This window comes from Osmia lignaria, chromosome 12 (genome assembly GCF_051020975.1).
Source record: "Osmia lignaria lignaria isolate PbOS001 chromosome 12, iyOsmLign1, whole genome shotgun sequence".
NCBI lineage: Eukaryota > Metazoa > Arthropoda > Insecta > Hymenoptera > Megachilidae > Osmia > Osmia lignaria.
The window spans coordinates 3,474,001-3,495,540 of NC_135043.1; the positions used below are offsets into that span (position 1 = coordinate 3,474,001).

A 21,540-nucleotide genomic window follows, 5' to 3' on the forward strand; every position below is an offset into this window, starting at 1 on the left:
GTTACGTCTGTATAGGAAAAATTCTATGTATTCTATGAAAGTTTTTAATTAATATCTCGGAAACTAATAAGAAGCCGTAGATACTTTGATTTGGGGTCCCCTTCCCCCTCCCCCTCAAAATTTCATCTTGATCGGCGACCGGTCGTATTCGGAACTTCATCCGTAATCTCATTGTCAGAATCAAAAACATACGATAGCGAAACTGGTTATTACATATTGGATTACCATTATCATAAAGGCAATGATAACAGTTGCCAATGTTGATCGACTGAAAATTCGTATTCGCGCGATAAACACAAACGAGGTTGAAAGAAACGAGTTCATCGTGGCCATTTAAATATGCATGCAATTCTGCTTACTTGCAGGGTGGACGACCTGTACAGGTTCATCCATGCGTGGGTGCCGCAATTATACGGAGAGTTGGACGAGAATTATTGGAGGGAACGCGGATACATACTGTTGGACACGGATACGGATTTGTCCCCGGAATTGTCGCCGCACGAAGGTGGCGAAGGAGGAGAAACCACGGAGGATGGTAAACCTCGTAATCAGGACGGCGACGAGATCTCTGAGCTCACTAGGGAATCATGGGAGGTGAGTTCTTGATTTTTTATTATTTTCCTGCTCATTGAAAAGCGAGACAAATTATTTTCTTCTATCATTGTTGACACGTTGAATTTGCCAATTGAGCTTCCGTAGCTAAAATTAAAGAATTTGAGCGCTCAATAATTAAGGGCCTATTAAATGATCACTTTTTATGCTCACGATGAAATCAGGTTTCCTCAGGAAAAATGGGGTCCCGTAGGCATCCCTAGGGAAAATGATAATATAGGAAGAGGATCACATACATATAGGAATCTGGCCTTATCTATTAAACCTAATTTGATCGCGAGTGTGCCATGAGTGAATTTCAATCAGAAGGTTAAAAATTTTTTTTATAATTCATAAATGAATAGCGAGCCTGACAAACTCTTTTATCGAAGCAACAAAAAAATGAATTCTAAAAAACTTGGGACAGCTAAAGTGGATAACAAATGATTCAACGTGTTAACGCCTTGTCTCATCGATTCATACGAAAACGCTATTGATTTATTCTCACTCTAACATCTTATCAACACATTCACGAGAATTTTGACGTTTCTTTGCTTCATCCGGCACTCTCAATTACGATTCAGTGCACATCGGTCGTCGTACCGACATGTCGTTGTTTTGTTTGTCGAGGATTCTTGTGTTAACACGGTTAACACCTCGGCTTTTCTTTCTTCTACCTATGTTTCTCATCGTCATCGTCGCAGTGTCATTCTTTACCAAGCGCACCCGCTTTGTCTCTCACCTTCTCTCATCCGAGATTTATCATCGATTCGTTGCAATTTTGTTTTCTGTTTTTTTCGAACGAGCACAACCGATCCATTCTCACCGAGCTTGTTTTTTTTTTTTTTCTGGCCGATGATTTTTCGTTTCTCTGAAGAAGGGAAGTTAGCGTTAGCGTTACCAACGCCTTGATCCTCGCGTTTACCATTTCAAGGGAAATTCACAGTGAATAACGAAATGTATAAATGTTTATACAAAATTAAAATTTGCCTTCTTTCCTAAAATAATTTTTAAATATCAACGATGCGAGGATCAAGAGCGAGAGGATTTAAAAAAAAAAAAAGGCAGTAAAGAAAGCGTTAAAAACGGCCGATTAATATTGGCTAACAGCTGATCAAGGCCCCCTACGTAAAGCTGTACAGCATCCTGAAGACGTCGAGCACATCGGCGGATTCCGAGCAGATCCAGGATCCGGAGGTACCGATTCCCTTCTCCTCCCTTGACGATCGTTTACATAGGCACTCTAATTGCTCGATGTTCAATAACGCACCTCCTCTAATCACTTTTCTCACACCTTTCACTTGTTCTGATCACCGATGCACCGTCGTTCGATCGTGTCTCTATCAATTTTCTTACAAAGACAGAATGTCTTCGTTCCAATTTGTTGTTTTTCCCGACAAGGAAGTATATGCAGGATTCTTGATGAATTGAATGTTGTAATTTATGGTGGGTTAAATTGCATGCCTTCTTTATATGTCTACAGCTTGGACTCCGATAATTTAGAGTTTAGACGCTGACACTGTAACACACATGATTAGGAAAATTCTATAAAAAAAAAATATTCTGTCCCCGGCGGGATTCGAACCCTGCCCCCCAGGGTGGAAACGGTCGTGCATGAACTGCATTAATTACTTTATGGCGGGGGCTATAAAGGACCCGCACGAAGGTCGGACAGAGCTCTGCAGAGCCGAAAAATAATTTAATATTAATTTAATATTTAAAAATAATTTTATTAAATTATTTTTCGGCACTGCGGAGCTCTGTCCGACCTTCGTGCGAGTCCTTTATGGCCCCCGCCATAAACTAATCAATGCAGTTCATGCACGACGGTAGAATTCTCTTTCGCACTCTGCCACTTCTATAATTGAACTTTTTTTTTTTTCTCCTCGGTGAAATGTCAATGAGTTCGACATGCCTTTTAACTGATACCACCGTGACGAATTTATTCCCGAATGATCCCGAGTACACGCGCGTCATCCCTCTTCCGTTGATCGTCACGCGTGTCGCTAAATAAAGATACTCATCGTACTTGGACGAATCTTAACAATGAGAGCAACATCCGTGAATCGGCAGCTATTTTTATTACTGGTATGTTTACCGTGTCTAGTAACATACAATGCGTACTATATCATATGTTTTCGTTTTCGAATCGGTTTCCACAAAAGAATCCCGGCTGCAAATGTGGCAAGGTTATTTTCACCCAGAATCCATTGACGTCAGTGACAATGGAAGAAGGAAATCGGTCGCGTAACTGTGTTTAAAAATGGACCGTCATCGAAACGGAATATGGCTAAGTGGTAGTTACACGGTTTTAAAAATGTCGCGAGGGTTTTTCTGAATACAGTGGTATCTCGGTATACGTCTGCTTTGGAATACGTCCTGTTTGGACGTGAGAAATTTTGTTCGGTATACGTCATACATTTTTTGTGTAAATTTTGCGTCATTTTTAAATAATTATCTGAAAGGAAAAATTAAATTAATAATTAATTATATTCGGAGTTGATGTATTATTAACTGACTGATCATAGAAGTTAGGATATCATATAACAAAATATAACTGCAAAACAGGAGGCAATAAAGTTTATTCCATTTGGTTTGTTAATTTAGAATCTATCATTAGGTTACATTTATATTTTACAAATTAATTATGTTAAATAAACTAGTGAATATTTTTTATAAACTTCTAAGAAATCGTTTAAATGCTGTTCATGATATAAACAGTGTTTAAATTATTTTACAATCCCATTAATGTAGGCATAATATCAATGGGAGTTTTTTTTACATGAGAACGGATTAATCATTTATACATTACTTCTTATGGGAAAGGTTGGTTTGGTACACATCTTATTCGATATGAGTCCAAACATCAGGAACGGATTAAGGTCGAATACCGAGGTACCACTGTATTAGGAATGAAATCGAATCGAGAAAAAAAAAGAAGGAAATTGTAGGTCGACGACAGTTTAGACCGAATTTACCGAATATCGAGAAATCGGATTAAACTTGTGGGTGTGAAACGTCGAGGTCGATGGTCCGCGTTGGACGTGCGATGATCTCGTTTTGTTTATCATATCTTCGCGAATGACTATCGTGGTCGGGCTAAAATTACTCTTCATTCAAGCGTGGACACTCGTGAATCTCATTTGAAAATTTGATTAGACAGAATCATATTTGAATTTTACAATTATTTTACGGTCTGAATGTTATATATAGATAGATTTCGATATTTCAGTTTATTGGCTTTTTAATTGGCTTATTGTCATTCTGATTATTTAGTAACTCTAATAGTGTTTTACTATATTTTCGACTTAGAAGTATTTGCAGTTTGAAAAATGTGCAAAAGAAAATATAACAATGTATCAATCTCCTCAACATATAGACTAGGTATAAAAAGTTAGCGTACACCGTTTAAAACAGAATACCTTATTTAAAATTGGACCAAAAGACTGGCCAAAAGGTTTCTCGAGAAGCTATACAAATTAATTTACTAAGATATGTACTTTTGTCGTTTTAAAAAATTACAGTTTGTCGAAATCGGGAAAGAAATAGTAAAAGACAATTTTTCAATTTTTTTATGTGAGCCTATAATGAAAATTTAAAATATGTCTTGTAATTTTTTAAAGCGACAAAAGTACATATCTTAGTAAATTAATTTGTATAGCTTCTCAAGAAACCTCAAGTCTTTTGGTCTAATTTTAAATGAGGTATTCTGTTTTAAACGGTGTACGCAGACTTTTTATACCTAGTGTATATAATATTACTATAACTCTGTTTACCCTCTCTGCATCGAAAAATCTATTTTAATCAATGACCCACTAGTGCTTCGACATTTGAATACTGTGTTCTTTATTTTTTTCGAAATTTCGTATTTTTCTTCCTATTAAAAATATTATTCAATGTTCTATTGAATAATTTAAAAATCACATCCACATTGCAATACTCTAACAATTTCATTCGAACACAAATACAAATTGGAGTAATTAACGCGAATGACCAAGTATATATCAGTCAATCAGAGATTTACGGTTACTCGAATTTTGTAATTAAAATATCCAGTTATAGCCGATGAATAATAGCCATAAAAAGTTATTGTAAAATGGTGGAGAAGGAAAGACATTTCCGTTTGTTTCTCATCATCTCGAGGATGCTTGGTCCCGTTATCTTCAACCTTCACGCGTTTTCGGCCCTGTGCCAACGGATTCCGAGGTTCGTCGTGTTCCATTAAGCCAGGCTGCTGGGGTTTAGCTAAAATTGCCCCGCGAACGAGATGCGAGGCGCCAACGCGTGTATCACGCTGCTGGGCTCAGCCAGGGTAAACAATACATTGCTTCAACCGGTTCTTTTCCATCTGTTGCGCGCAGTTTTAGACGAACAAACACGCATCCCGAGCATCCGACAGCTTCAGTCCCGTTTCACGACTTTTCCTTTCGACACCGTTCGATCACGATTGATTTCCATTCGAATCGACGTCATAGAAAAATTTTCATAGAAGAACAAGCTAAAGTGAACTAGAGCCATTTTCGAACATTTCCGGTCAGACCGGAAGTGGCAAAAAAAAAAAGGTAAATATTCGGAAGTGTCACTCCTGTCAGAATCGAGCTGATTTTTTTTCTGTGGTTTCTTACAGTTAAAAAATATTATGGGGAAATTTCCCAAAGGCTCCCCCACCCTAGGACAACCAAACTTCGGATTTATAGTAATTGAGGGACGAGAAATCGAATAAGACCATTCTCAGAACTGGCAAATAAACCGTTCTCCAGATATACAGGGTATTCTAAAAGTGTGGGACCCCCCTGTTATCTCGATAAGAACGCATTTCCACGGAAAATGACTAAAACAAAAGTTGTAGGTGTCGTAAAGTATTATCTTGTAGTGACCTTGAACTTAACGTTATCCAGACACGGCCGTGCCAATTATCATTTTCGGGTAAGAAATGTTGAATTAGGGACGAAAAAGCTACCCTGGGTGGGTTAGAGACTACACCCACCAGACGCCTTATGCCTAACCTAAACCCAACCTAACCTAACCCTAACCCTAACCTGCAAGGTTAAGTTCAAGGTCACTACAAGATACTACTTTACGACCCCTACAACTTTTGTTTTAGTCATTTTCCGTGGAAATGCGTTCTTATCGAGATAATAGCGGGGTCCCACACTTTTAGAATACCCTGTATATCTGGAGAACGGTTTATTTGCCAGTTCTGAAAATGGTCTCATTCGATTTCTCGTCCCTCAATTACTATAAATCCGAAGTTTGGTTGTCCTAGGGTGGGGGGGCCTTTCGGAAGTATATCCAACATTATATTTAATATTATTATGGCAGCGCATCAACAAAAACAATGTCACACGAAGTCGACACGTACCGAGTAAATTTTCGACTTCGATTTTCTCGAAAACGAAGACACTTATGAACAAATTTTATTCTTCCTTTTCGACTCATTCATTGATCTGTTTTAAAAAATCTATGCCTACTATAAAAAATATTTTACTATATTAGAATGGATTTTGATTTATTTTGGGAAATCTATTATTTACATGTAGAATCACTTCCTAATCGGTTAACCATGAGTCGCAGGACACCCTGTATATTCCATCCTTCTTTTACTAACCGATGTCACTGCTCAGTCGAGTGTAATAATTTATTACCCAAAACATCGGCTTCTCGTTTTTGCGGACTTGTTACTTTGCGGGCCACTTCAAATAAAGAAGAGGGGATAGCGAGTTGCTTATTTCAAGGCAATACTGTACGTAATATGGGGCCCTCCATGTTCCATCGTCATTCTCCTCGGGACCACCTAAGGGGAACGACGAGAGCCCAGGGCATCATTTTTTCGTGGGAAGCCTAATTCGTTCGCGAGTGTACTCGATTAACACTTTTGATTCACCGTTTCGAACGTGTGCTGGAATTACTGGGAAAACACAGCTGTCTGCCGACCAAGCGATGATCAAAGACAAATAAGATAGCCATTAGTGAATTTTCAAAAATTTCCATCGTAATCGTTCGAATCAACCCGCTTCGAAATACAGTGGGCCGCAAAAGTATTCACACACCGTTTTAAACAGAATACCTTATTTAAAATTCGACCGAATTACTTGAGATTTCTCGAGAAGCTATGCAAATTAATTTCCTAAGATATGTGTTTTTGTACTTTTAAAAAATTACAATTTGTTGGAATGGTGAACAAAAAATAGTGAAGGGTAATTTTTTTGTGTGAGTCTATAATGAAAATTTAAAATATATCTTTCGTAGATTCAAGTAAGTTATATAACAGGTGTCCCACAACTCTTAACAGCTCAATATCTCAAAAACTATGACATCGATTTTAAAATTCTTGGTCTTAAATTGTATGGATCTGAAGGACCTTTCTAACTACATAAACATGAAATGGCCCCCCCTTCTTCTTTAATGGGGGGCGGGGGTACCTTTATAATTTTAAATGGAACCCCCTATAAAACGTTACATATTTAGATTCTACAGGAAAAAACAAGTAAATTTTGTCTGATACATTTTTTTGTCAGATATTTCCATGATGAGATTATAACAGTTTGAAGTTTCGACTTGTAGGTACTGTACGCGTCTGCTAAGTTGAGACTCCTAAGGAATTGGGTCTGATTGGTCGGAGCTAGATGGGCCAGACTTAGACACGCACACTTATACAGTTGACCCACACGCATTCTCGCTATTCGCTCTCTAGGTTACAACTACTAGTAGAAACTACTACTACTACTACTACTAGACGAGGGTTCGTGGTGAGGATTAGGCGGAGCGTTTCACACCTCGAGTCTCAACTTAGTAGACGCGTACAATACTGTGCACCGATGACAAGATGTCCCATGAGAAGCACGCATTTGCATTTGTCTCATGGGACATCTTGTCATCGGTGCACTATACTTACTTGAAACGCTCGGAAATAGCGTTATTGAATTGCGTCTGTGAAATTAGCACCTCATTTTCAAAAAACAGAACTTTTAGCAACAGTTCTATTTGCACCCGCAATAGTTCTATAGTTCCTGATAGGTTTCAGAAATAGTTCCGGCGAAATACCTGAAAAAATAGCATTTTGAAAATATGAGGTGCCAACTTCGTATGGCACCGCATCATGCGAAAAATGTTATTTAAATCATCGTACTGAGAACGTTTTCATGGATAACCGAGTCAAACTTAAGAATTGTACCTACAAGTCGAAACTACAAACTGTTATAATCTCATCATGAAAATATCTTTTTTTTTTATTTTTTTATTTTTTTTAACGAGATGGGAAAAATGCATTTATGCAGACCAGGCGTGTTGTTGTTTGCCCGATACTGTAGGACTCCCATTTTGGTCTACCCACTAAAAACCCACCTTGGTTTCTCTTTCTTGGAGCCTTGGCCAACTCCGCCCCTGGAACCGCTCCGCCCCCCGGAACCGCTATCATGGAAATATCTGACAAAAAAAATAAAAAAATGTATCAGACAAAATTTACTTGTTTTTTCCTGTAGAATCTAAATATGTAACGTTTTATAGGAGGTTCCATTTAAAATTATAAAAGTACCCCTGCCCCCCGTTAAAGAAGAACGGGGGGCCACTTCATGTTTATGTAGTTAAGAACTTTAAAATCGATGTCATAGTTTTCGAGATATTGAGCTGTTAAGAGTTACGTGGGCCACCCTGTATATGTGATGAAAATTCCATCGAGATCGGTCAATGCACTTAGAAGTTACAAGTAATTAAAATTTCCGAAAATCATGACTTTTCATAAGAACGGAACTAGTCACGTTCTCGAAATTGACCGATCTCGATGAAATTTTCAGCATACACATAACATACTTAAATTTTCGTTACAGGCTCAGATAAAAAAGTTAAAAAATGTCCTTTTACTATTTCTTTCTCGATTTCGCCAAATTTTAATTTTTTAAAACGACAGAAGCACATATTTCGGTAAATTAATTTGTATAGCTTCTCGAGAAATCTCAATTCATTTCGTCAAATTTTAAATGAGGTATTCTGTTTTAAACATTGTGCGAATAATTTTGCGACCCATTGTATATGTGGAATTTTGTGGAGCCTTTGTGGAATTTGTATTGTTTGAGTAGGTAGAGTAATATAAGGGGGCGGAGGTGTTCATTATCTATTATATTGCCTACGTGACGGGATGGGATCACGTCGTAGATCATATGGAAAATTTGACCAGGATATTATCTCTGTTTTCCTTTCCAGATGGTAAAAATTCCGATTATTACTTGTTTACTACATATTTGGCAGATACAGTCCACTTGTTCATTTCTAAGCAGAGTTAACGAGAGGCTTGATAGACAACAACGTGAAATGGCGAATTTTCGCGAATGCTGAAATAGTTGCGAGAGATATACTCGTAAATACGAGCTTCTATTCTCGCAGTTTCTGCGCATCTATAGCTCGACCCACGCGTAATTGTCCGCTATCAATATTGCCAGACACGATCAGTGCTTCTCATTCGCTTTCAGGAAAATAAATTTTAGAATTTTGGAATTTAAAAACGGGGACGGTCCCAATCTATATTTTCGGGGCTACCAGGTCCACCCAAACTCCTACCTAATTAAGCCACTGCTTTCATTGCCAATCGAGTAAATAAAATAAATATCAAAAGCTCTATAATAATTATTCTTATGAAAGGAAAATTTCAAGATTGAGCGTTGAGCTTAGGGTTTATAAATGATTCATACACAGACAGCTTTCGATGCTTCGCTCTGACCTTTGCCCTCACTTGCAAGAAGCTTTCAATAGTGCACCTTGTTCATTAACAAGAAGTATTGATACTGCGAAGTGTAAAATTAAAACAGAAAATTCTACTGAATTGCTACCGCGCATAAAACGTGTTAGTTAATTTCTTCTGTATATAGATTTATGAAAAGTGTAAGAGATGAAGAGTATCATAAATTCAAGCGTCTTTTGATATCTCTTCCATTGAACCATCTCATGACAAGCTGAAGTGAGTCATCCTGTATAATTGGGAGCATGAAAACATGATGTTTGTTGAATTAGCAAAGTCTTCGTAAATTGCAACGATCAACAGTCGCTCATGATTCCATTACACGTTCCTTTTAACGTTATAAGAAAAACAGAGATTGTTAACAACATTAAATGTCGAGCTGTTAATACTCATTACCAAGCTTCGTGTAGGAAATCGTAATATTATATTCTTTTTATTTGATACTCTTAATAGATTCATTATTACTAATTAGTTTGTTGCGTAGAATTGACAGTCATGATTATAGGATTGATTGTATCATAAGTAATCAGAGATAAGGATTATGATAATGGTACATGGCAGTCGTAAAAAATTGGCGGCAAATTATCATATTTGGTGCACGTATTAATTATTTCACTCAAGGTGGACGTGACCACATGCACGTTCATAACGTGCCACTCACAGCTTCAACTGTTTATGTGAAAGATTCTGAATGTCAATCTGCAAGGCGAAATTTCAGTATCGATACTTTTACTTCCATTTATAACAGGAATGAAGGATTTGTTAATTATTTTCTGGGATATATAAGAGCGAGGGGGAAGGGTGCTCCGTTATTTTTATTTATCCTTGGTCAAATATTTTTCATCCCTGTTACTAGAAATTTACAATCACAGGAAAGATACATATATAATTTATTTATCGCCAATAAAAAAAAACATTGGTCATAGATCGAAAATAGGCGCAGTGATCGGGCAGGGTTTCAAAATGACACATGTTCTATGAAAGAAAAATATAGCGCGCTCACAGTGACCGGCTGAGCACGTGCTGCGCAAACCGGGATGCGCAGCGGGACGACTCGCCCCTTCCCCCACCACCTAGCCGGCAGAATCGGCTATTAGACTCACCCCGAAAGCGCGACGTTTCAGTGTTGCTTCAGTCCTCGTGAAGTGAAGTATCATTTTTACGTCCCGTGAAACGATCGATCGCCAAACAAGCTAGTCAAAAACCAAATTTCTTGTAATTAATTATTAATCCCGCGGTATACAGACTGATTTTGAACAGCTTTTTTATATTCTTATATCGTGTATAATAATTATTAATATTTGGTTGTCAAAAGACTTACCATACGTATTATCTATATACGTATTTGCAGATTTTCGGAAATCTATTTCGAAAAGAAAATTTAAAAATAATACAACGGGGAATTGTTGTAACGGTGACGGATATTCTCGGCACCCGTTTCTAGACTCGGGTCTGAACCGTTCACTCGTTTCTAGAAAGATTCGTTAGCGAAGTCTTGGACCGACTTTCGAGCGTGAAATAGAATGTTCAATTGCATTTCATAAAGAAACGTGTATAAGAAAAGTAGAATTCGAAGAAGAGACTTGTTGTTTACGTGAAAAAGAGAAGAGAATCTAGTCAAAATGCCGAAACCAAAATTTCCTAACCCAATCGCCAAAATCTCGAAGTTTCTGAAACAAAGGACGAAGGTAAATATAAGTTATATTAAATAACATTGCTTTAATGGTGAAAAATATTTAATAGTTTCTTCTTTGGCGTTTCTTTGTCCATGTCCATACCTTTTACTCATGGGTTATTAATATGCACCACTTGGGGGAGTTTATTTAGGGAGGTTTGCTGGAAGCTTGATTTTCAGTGTGCTCTTTTTGAAAGGAATTCAATTTGAAATTCTCAGAACCATAGAAAGAATGTTTACTAAAATTTCGAGTTACCTTAGTTGGTAATACAATGTTTTCTAATTTCCGAAATCGTAATTGAGCAGTTTCCTAATTCTAAAATATTAATCTTGCAATTTTTTGCTTGGAAACCTATAAAATAATAAAATTCTATTTAATTTGCAAACTTTAAAATATTTCAATTAGAAATGTACCCCTAATTTCAATTAGCAAACTTTTCTTCAAAAATCACAAAAATTCGATTATGTTTATCCGCTAATGAACAGCAACGCAGTTATTTGCAAATACCATAGATTCTTGAAGCATTCTTTTACCCGCGAGCGATCGACACGCTCGAACCGCCAGGAATTTCGTTTTCCAACTAATCACGTTTTCGTAAAACGTTTCGTGGACTGTGGATAGATACCTAAATAAGCAACGATCATTTTCCATAAAGGTCGACGAAACAATCTCACACGTGTGTACTTTCACAAATCTCATCGAATAAATCAATTTTCTGCACGTGTTCCTCTCAGTTTTCTACAGAGGAATTTCTTTGAACAAATAAACAGCTGATACATATCTTGATACAGCGGATGTTATGGGCTGTGAAGAATTCTGAAATGCGTAAAAAATCTTCTTTTCTTTTTTTTTTTCTTTTTTAATAAATCTGTTCTTTATCGATGATTCGAAAAGATAACTTGGAATCACCTTCAACCTTTTGCATGGCATCGAAAATAAAAAATTAATGTTTATAAATATTTCCTTAAGAATATTGAAATAAAATAAATGTGTTAAAATTTAAAATGATAATGCTTCCAGGTTTTTCTTTATCTATTGTTAGGAAAATTTCGAAATATGTTTAACCTAGATACATTCTAATTGTTTACTCAAATTACATTATTGTTATTGGAACTGTGAATCGTGAGTTTTCCAAATTAATTAGCGTATCTTGCTTATTTAAGATTCCAATTGGTATCATCGGTTAATCAGGTTTTAACATGATATTAGCATGTATTTGCATTTAAACGTGCGATTTGTCGATTTAAATACAAAAGAAAATATCGGTAATTAAGTACTATTAAATTACGTTCGTCTAACAAAGTTCAAAAGATTCCGCATGCGAAGTGCGTTTACGTCATTAGATAGGAAAAATTTTTTCATACTCTTGAGTTGAGAAAAAAAAAAAAATGAATTATAAGATCGGGTCGAGTGGGGTATATCCATGATTTCTGAACCCGAATAACAATAATTTGAATTTTCCGGTATATCCCTATTATTAACTAAGAATAATAGATATTTTATTATAATTACATTTAAGCTCGGCATCGTTTATCTCCTGTCATCGGAAACTGTTGAGAACAATGCAGATACGAAACGTATCGATGCACTTGCCGCGTAGTTTACTATAAATAGAAAAATATTTCAGCCTAGTTGTTTACTTGCAATACCGGTCCTTGGCCGCGCCTAGGTCCACCTTTCATAGAATCCGGCTTCGTTCAATACACGACCGACCAATCTCTAGTACGTTATGCAATCGCCATATAAACACATGTATTTTATTAAATACATTCAAGTACGTAGAGAAAGGGTTGCGCTCAGGGTGGTGGTAGTTCGTTTGGGAAAGGTTAATCTCTAATCATTAACGATAAATTTGTAGAACAGAAAATAAAATGAAACATAAAGTAGGGTAAGGGGATGAAAAAGGGTGATTCTTTATTTAACTGCAAGTTGAAAATATGAATGATCAATTTGGTTAAATTTAGATTCGTTGTTTATTAACATCAGTTCGTTTGGGTAATCGAATCGTAAGGAATTCAACGAGATTTTTGTTTCTCGTAAAACACCCCCACGTGTTAAATATAAATTCCCGTTTTCATGTGCTCGCCAGGATTATTAATCACCTCGAGACTGACGGGTAATGGTGTGTCTCGAAATTGTCTGGCACAGGCTCGCCTCTGGACGCGTTTCAACTTGTGAGAAGCTGGCTGAGAGGTTAAAATAAGTCGAAATCAGCCTACTCGGATAAGAACGTGGAGAACGTTCGCGGGAACTCAGTCTTAACGACGATTCCGAGGAATGCGTGACGTTTATTAGCAGTCAGTGTAAATCAGTTAAATATCGGTAAATATAGATCATAGTATTATCGCTAAATATCAGATATAAAATTTTAGTGAAAATTAGGTTAAAATTTGTAAATATAGAATACAGAATCATCTCTAAGCTCCAATACCCAACATTAATTTCTTCTGACAGTGATAAATTATCACTATCCTTATCACGCTATCAATTACACCTGAATATATATCTTCAGTTTCTTTGACATCTTTTTTTCATCGCTGCAGACTGGTACACTCGCGATCAAATCGGAATTCTAAAAATACGATATTAACATCAAAAATAATTTATAAAAAAAATAATATAGTTTTTAGTTATTAGATATTATAAAATTTAGTATAGAACCGAGAAAACACGAATATTAATTCAAATTTTTACGCTTAAACGCAAGTGGAGGTTCGCCACGGGTTTATACGGATGTACAATATGGGACCTCCTCCGCCCACACATCGTCGTTCTTCTCGGTACCGCCTAACAAGGAGAAGACACAGATTTAGTTGAAACTTCGTACACTTATAGATCTCGTTCTCCTGTTTACGAATATATACCATTATAGGCGTAAATACTCAAGTTTTTTAGATATTTGTGTTTGAAATTTCATTATACGAGAAATGACTTGGTGAGAAGTGATAATGTATCTGACGCGTACGCAGACGATCCGGGTTCAAATCCCCTTCTGGTGTGGTAATTTTTTTTCTCGATTTATTTACTCCAATTAATTGGAATTCAATTGCATGTGCAATGATACTATTTATAACAAAAAAAAATAAAAATTGCACATATTCCCTTAGGCCCTAAGGGAAAGAATGCGAAGCTGAGACATCATTTGCCCTGGGAAAACATGATTTTATTGCAAGTGTACAGCTACATTACTAACACGATTAGTATCATACCTGTGCGTGTTTCAATCAGATAAAAAGAAAAAAAATGATTAGCAAGTGTAATTGATCTATTAGCTCACACTTGCAGCGAGATGCATCTAATCGTTTCTGCCGGAGGAATTCTATAAACATCTCTCGAATAGTTGTATTTATAGACATTCATTAAGTACCTCGATGAATAACGACTGTTTAATCGTTGCGATTCCAATGATTCGTTTTCATTCGTTGTATGAAAATCATATCGAAGGTAATTTTGATAAAAATCATTAGATTTATGAGCTTCTCATCGTTGTCAACAAAGTTTGCAACGAAGGACGATCGAGAATAATACTCTCGAGGCCGTGGCGAGTCCCTCGAGATACACTGGCCGGAATTCGCTTGTACTTGACATTAAATACGGAGAGGGAGGAAGAAAACTGACCGTCGAAAGGATTTTTATTTTGCTTTTTACGAAGCTCGATGGTCATTTGAAGAGATCGCATTCGAATGGTTTGCTCTCTCAGTACCAAACGGTTCATCGAATCGCTCAGTTTCTCAGTCTTCCAAAGTTCCTTTGATTTTTCGAAAAATAAAAAAATATATTTCTTTTGTAATTACTAAAAATCAGTTTCGAGTACATGATGTTCGTGGATACTCGTCCGGTCCTCAATTACGTGTTTCAACACTCATCTAGGATGCTTTCGGTGAGATAGTAAATCTCTTTTTCTTTTTCTTTTTTCCTCTGATTCAGTCTGGAAAAATCCGCGAGGTCCTAAATTGAGACGACCTTCCGAACAGAAATGCGACAAAGCGCTTTCCTTCTGGTTAAAAATAAAGTTTAATAAAAATACGTGTTCACCTTATGAGTTCATCGCAAAATATGTTCGAAGAAATAATATATATTTCAATTATAATCTTTCCTGGTTTCGATGTTTAATTGAAATTCAAAGGCATAGATAAGTAATTTTTTATCGGCGGTCGGTTCAAGAAAACTCGGGCGAAATCGGAGTCTGATACTTTCGGGAGCCCATCCGATATCGCTCGAATTTTCCCGAACCTACTCGAACTCGAAATCTCGGTGTTCCTAATAATTTTTTTGTTCAATTGTACAGAATTCTTAAAAAAGAAATTCAACATCAATAAATCACCGGCCGAAACCTCAAATCTCTGAGAATAACGAATGCAAGAATAAGATACAGAATAAACATTGTAAAATGGTGAAAACAACACCATTCGTTCTTGGTAACACGTCATTTCGAACATATCCTCTTTCTTTTCGGTATGCATCTCGATTGCTGCCACGACCTCGGTCGTGGTTTTGTCTTTGCGGTACAGAAATCTTGTTATGCCATCGATGGGATCGATCCACGAGAAAATAAGAGGCTCGATAAGAGGATCGAGCGATGAATTTGAATTTGAAATGAATTTGCACGCGTGTTGCGATCACTTGGCTAGAAGGATGATCGTTCAACCTTTGCACTTGTGCACCGAAGTGCAATGAAACTGAGGATTTGCGTTGTTTGTATTTATTCCCTTACGTAATAACCTAGCCTTAAATTCTACTATCCATTTTCTATTGTGCTATTAAATATGTTATCTATTCTCTGGTCGACAAAATCCTCGATGCAAGTAGTTGTACGTCGTCATGAATGATTGAGCATAAATTTCATTGTTTACAAAGACGAATGACAATTGCATTTTAAACAGAGATCCCCGATTAACACTTAATGACAAAAACATTTTCTTATTTCTATTTCTCGCGATTAAATGTCAAGTTTTTCCAACTACATCCACGATAAAAACCGAGAGTCACGGGTCAAGGAAACTTTTGTGATAAAAAGCAATGCGTGTGACGTTCGAGGACACATGTATCGATATGCAGATACCTGTTCAATGTAGTTCGTTCTCCTCCTGCACCAGTTTCGTTCAATTACAATACTAAATTTTATAATATTTAATTAACAAAAATTATGCTATTTCGTTTTCTAAATTACTTTTGAGAATTCATCTAAGTACATCGCCATTTCCCCTATGGAGGCCTGATTGGATCTCAAGTGTACTTATTGGAAGTGCGTTCTTTTCTTGATCCTCTTTGACTGATTTCCTTGATCACTCGGTCAACGAAGAACGGCTTAATTGACACGACCTCGGTTCAATTCAATTCAGTTCACATAAAAACCAGAACGAACTTGCTTGCAAGTACTCCTGTTAAACAACTTTGTTTATTATAATACCCGCGAATGTAATCCATACATTTGATCACGTTTCGTTGATTTCACGAGACGGAGACGCTTCAGGTTTCATTTGTTAATCCTCGAACGTCGATGACCAAGACCTACATTTCACAGAATCAATTGTATTATAGGTAAAAGAACTTACAATGAATTACAAATTATATTTGCAGGTAATTATTCAATTGCCAAGGCACGCCTTACTTGTCTGCATAGCATAATTCTTTTCATTGTTAATTAATCGTGATAGAATTTACATAAATGGTTAATCTAGCACGTGTAAATGATTATCAAACGCGTCGTTTAGTTTTTTATAGAATTCCTACTCTCGATACATTAAATTAACTGTTCAAGCGACTTTCATTTTCGTGTTTTATTTAAATAATGAAGTTTATTTCTGTAAATTATCGAGCAGGAAAAAAGAAGAGTGTCGTTATCATTGACGAGAGAGTATTTTATAAATATTTTACACTGTTTTTCTTTTAATCTTCGTACAAGATTACAGTTTAGCATCGTTACTCAGCTGATAACGAATGAAAGAGTTTACAGCCGACGAGAAAAACAAACGAGAACTACGGCGTTAAATGGTAATAATTATGCAGGCCAATAACGTACGACGACTCGACATCGTTACGTTTCACTCGCGAAGGATACACGGTTTATCGAGTTGCTACGTGTTTTATCATCTTGCATTTTCAGAAGAATACTATTTGAAATATTTCAATCTTTTAAATGAGCGACACTGTGATAACCTATAGATTCTTTATACAAAAGCAAATCGAAAAGTCCTTTACCATTTTTTAATCCGAAGCTCCATTTCAGAGATATAAGCGTTTTAAGATTGGACCGTCGACTTCCGGGGTGGCCAGCGCGTCGCCCGCGGCACCCCGGAAGTGGAAGATTCAATTTTTCAAACGCTAATATCTTGGAAACGAAGCATCCGATTAAAAAATGATAAAGGACTTTTCGATTCCTGTTATCATAATAAATCTATATTTAAAATCCAATGTTATTCGCATTATCTTGACTGAAAAATAAAATGTCAAAAAATCGTCGTCGGTGTCCTTCTTTGATGTTATGTCTTTGCTCTATGTTTTTCCATTCGACGAGAGGAAAATCCCGTAGCACGTGTGTTTCATCGGCTTATAAGGTGAAACCTTGCCGGCCACCGTAAACTATGTTATGTAAATGTTATAATACTAATGGATGAGATGCAAATCCATAATGGAGCAACAGTTAGGGTATGTTAGTGCACCCTGTAATCCCGTGAGAGACGATTGCGCGAAATTGTTATCGTTCAAGGCAGCTGCACAAATGTGATTTGCCGAGTGTTTGCACCTGGATCGATGAATAATAGAATAACAACAGCACGTGCTAGGATGATCGGCTCTTATGATCATGTAATTTGCCGAATGGTATCCTCGGAATTACAGGAAATCCTCGGTGGAATTTTTCGACGTCGAAGATGAGAATATTTCTTCGTTTTATTTCACTTTCCAATCCCTGGGTAGATAAAATAGAATTTCTTCTACATTTTATTCTCATAATAAAATTTTTTTATCCACTTGCGGTGGACCACTTTGTTCAGTTTCATGGACAGAAAGGTCAAGGCAAAAGATGCGCAATTAACGAAAGACATTAATATGAAAGATCTACGAAAGAATGACGCATTCCTTTCTGTATTAAATATTCATGATATTTCCAGTGTCGGAACACGAAGCTTCTTCAAACATTGCAAAACAAAATGTCAACAATTACAACAGCACACTTGAATGCGTAGTAGTGTGTGTTAGCTGTGTTAGACTTAGAACTAGGTTTAGAGACTAATGGAATCCATCCTACTAGTTTTGCAACCAAACAGTATCTTCTACAATTTATTATAGTTTATAACCTGTGCAGTTCAACGAGATCACTGAGTCTACTATTCAAATTATAAAACGAAACATTATAAATCATACACCTGTAGACACTAGGGATGTGCGAGAACCCGATATTACGGGCTCGGGCGGGCGTCCGATACATCCGTGCAGTCGGATAGCCCGATCTTTTCGGGTTCTGTCGGGTACAGTCGGGCTGATTCGGACGAGCTCCGGCGGGCCGCGGCCCGCGACCCAACTCTCATGCAACAAAACTGTTACCACGAAACTTGGGGCAACTATGCTTTTTGCATTATAATTTAAAATAAATAAGTTATCATATCAAAAAGTTGGTTACATATTTTTATTACTATTAAACATCCAATCCCTATGCATTTCTATGCATTTAGAACTGTAATATAAAACAATCAATCTATTGATAGAATGAATTTTCCAATTCCGTTAAAGTACAACTTCAACTCATTAATTTTGTATAAAATTAACATACAGGTGACATGGAATGAAGTTCATATTCAAAAAAATTCCTTGCAAATATTATTTTTCCACATAATAAAAATTATCTGATTCCAAAATTCCACATAAAACAGACTTTGCACATACTTGTTGCAAGTATTAAGAAGTACATGAGAGTTGGGTCGTGGGCCGCAGCCCGTCGAAGCTCGTCCGAATCAGCCCGACTGTACCCGACCGAACCCGAAAAAGTCGGGCTACCCGACTGCACGGATGTATCGGACACCCGACCGAGCCCGCCCGATGTTTTCCGAACCGACCCGACTAGTCGGGAACCCGATACATTAGTCGGGCTCCACATCACTAGTAGACACTAATTGAAAAATTCAAATCAGAGATTCCTAGGGGGGCGCGGGTGCAAGTGAACTCAGTGAATCTCGTTTTCTAGTAGATGTCACTTCCAGAACCAATCCCCAGATGTTCCTATATCTTCAGCTACATCCAGTCCTCAGAATAAAATGAATAACATATTTGTTGATGATTTGCAGGTACTGTCTATGAGCGAGGAGCTCAGGAGAGCTCTCTACGCCAACAGTGCCGTCTCCTTAGACAACGAAATCATCGTACCGGATCTGGTGGGCACCACAGAGATACTCAGCGATGAGCACAGAGAACAGCTTTGTCGGCATTTACCCGCCAGGGCGGAGGGTTACCTATGGACTCTTGTCTTTAGCACTAGCCAACACGGTTTCAGCCTAAACAGCATGTATAGGAAGATGGCTAAAATCGAGAGCCCTATCTTATTGGTGATCGAAGACACCGAAGGAAACGTAAGTTCCCTGCTGAGCCAGCTCAGAAGTTTAGCATCGACAGTCGAGTGGCGTGGAAGTATTGAAAATTCCAAAGAAAATTTTAGAACTGATTATTTTGCTGTTGATGATTACAGGTATTCGGCGCGTTGACCTCGTGTGCATTGCACGTGAGCGATCATTTCTATGGCACAGGCGAGTCACTTCTCTTCAGGTTTACGCCTAGGTTCCAGGCTTTCAACTGGACCGGGGATAATTTGTACTTCATCAAGGGCAACAACGAGAGTCTTGCCATCGGTGCTGGAGAGTGAGTATTCTACATTTTCATTTATGATTTATTAATTATTTGATGACACTACTTTGCTATATAGACTCAGTGTACACTTGCTTCCATATCTTAGGCAATTTACCTATATTATTATACGAAGTTTCAAGTGTGTTAACAGGAATGTTTGATTTATTTTTCTCTAGTGGCAAGTTTGGACTGTGGCTAGACGGCGACCTGTACCAGGGCAGGACACAATCCTGCAGCACGTACGGGAACGAGCCTCTGGCGCCCCGAGAAGACTTCGTGGTGAAGACGTTGGAATGCTGGGCATTCATATAGGACACGGCCTCATATTCGTTGTCCACGATTTTGCCCTCGCCGCAGCCTAATTTGACCTGAATTCCAAAACAGTCTCGTGCGCGGACGTATTTTTATCGTCCCCAGGAGAGATCACACAGGAAGAAGGCTACCACCCGTTTCTAAGAGACATTTTACCCGAGGAGATTAAAAATGATTAACGGGATTATTTCTCACCGGTTACATCTCTTGATAAATCAGAGACCCGACCTGTATTCTTAGAAGACACTGGATTGTCGATTGTGTACAAAGATGGAGAAAGGAGAAGAAAGAAAGAAAGACAAGAAGAATATAGATTGCAAAAATAGAAGAAAAAAGTCAAGATGAAGTTTGAAGAAGCCATGGACTTACAATTAAACTGATCGACACGTTGTTTGATCGTCCTATTTGTTTTTTCTCTTTTTTTTTTAAGTTGCCGTATTTATTTTATTTTTTTATATGTATACATACACAAGCGCGCGCATATATATATATATACACACACACACACACACACACGGATGTGTTTCGTTGAGTGAATTGTTGCTCGTTTTTATGAGTTGAAGAAAAAAGTCGAAGGATTGACCACGATTGGCGAGGAATTTGTTTATACGCGAAGAATGATGTGGCGTTGCCTTCGAACTAGTCGCGAGTATAATAACAATAATAAATAATACTATTGATAACGATGATAATAAATGGTACGTGACGAAGATTATACGATCATCGGATACGACCGATGATCGCGAATAAGAGAGAGAGAATGAGCAAAGAGTGTGTGAATGATGATGATCGTAACATTGTCTCCCCTGAATGGAGGGAATCGATGACGCGAATAAAGAAAAATGACTAAAGAACCATGAATCGAATGATAACGATGATGATGGTAATATTGATAAGAAAACAAAAATGAAAAACCACAATACAAAACACGACACTACGAGAATGCTAAACTAACCGTGTTTGTTGATGTGTAGATAATGTAGATAGATGAATGTAAATATATATATTACGAAATCGTGTTAACGGTAAAAAGAATAATTTTAATGAAACTGGAAAACCGGTATAACTACGCTAAAAAGAAAAAAAAAATAAAAGAACAAAAAAAAAAGAAATAATACAATGAAACTACTCATCGTTGCAGAAGACACTGTTTGTGTAGCTCGTCTCCACGCATATCTTGAAAACGAACACACGCTGGCTACCATTGTAATACACACACAATTCTGTACACACACGATTTAACAGCAGTGTATGCGTTACGATACGAATGTAAAAAGAAATAACAATTCTAGGATCTGAGAACATAAGTAGCTTTAAAGAAGGAGAGTTCATATTCGAGGCTAACACACACTTGATGGAAGACTATACAAGATTGATGAAACACCGAAACTA

The 21,540-nt window shown here is 37.2% G+C and overlaps 1 protein-coding gene across 13 annotated transcripts in view; it reads left to right on the forward strand.

The window, feature by feature from the left end:
• Positions 1 to 21,263, forward strand: part of mtd (TLD domain-containing protein mustard) — a 125,679-nt gene extending 104,416 nt beyond the window's left edge. For 9 of the 13 annotated variants that reach the window (XM_034320939.2, XM_034320940.2, XM_034320947.2 and 6 more), the window contains 5 exons: positions 366 to 594; positions 1,702 to 1,788; positions 19,281 to 19,562; positions 19,679 to 19,848; positions 20,013 to 21,263. In XM_034320939.2, coding sequence (XP_034176830.2) covers positions 366 to 594; positions 1,702 to 1,788; positions 19,281 to 19,562; positions 19,679 to 19,848; positions 20,013 to 20,148 — 904 coding nt within the window. In that variant the 3' untranslated portion in view covers positions 20,149 to 21,263. Of the gene's footprint in view, positions 1 to 365; positions 595 to 1,701; positions 1,789 to 10,424; positions 11,011 to 19,280; positions 19,563 to 19,678; positions 19,849 to 20,012 lie in introns of those variants that run through there. The other 4 variants (XM_034320946.2, XM_034320935.2, XM_034320938.2 and 1 more) reach the window with 2 other exon arrangements.
• The last annotated feature ends 277 nt before the right edge of the window (positions 21,264 to 21,540 follow it).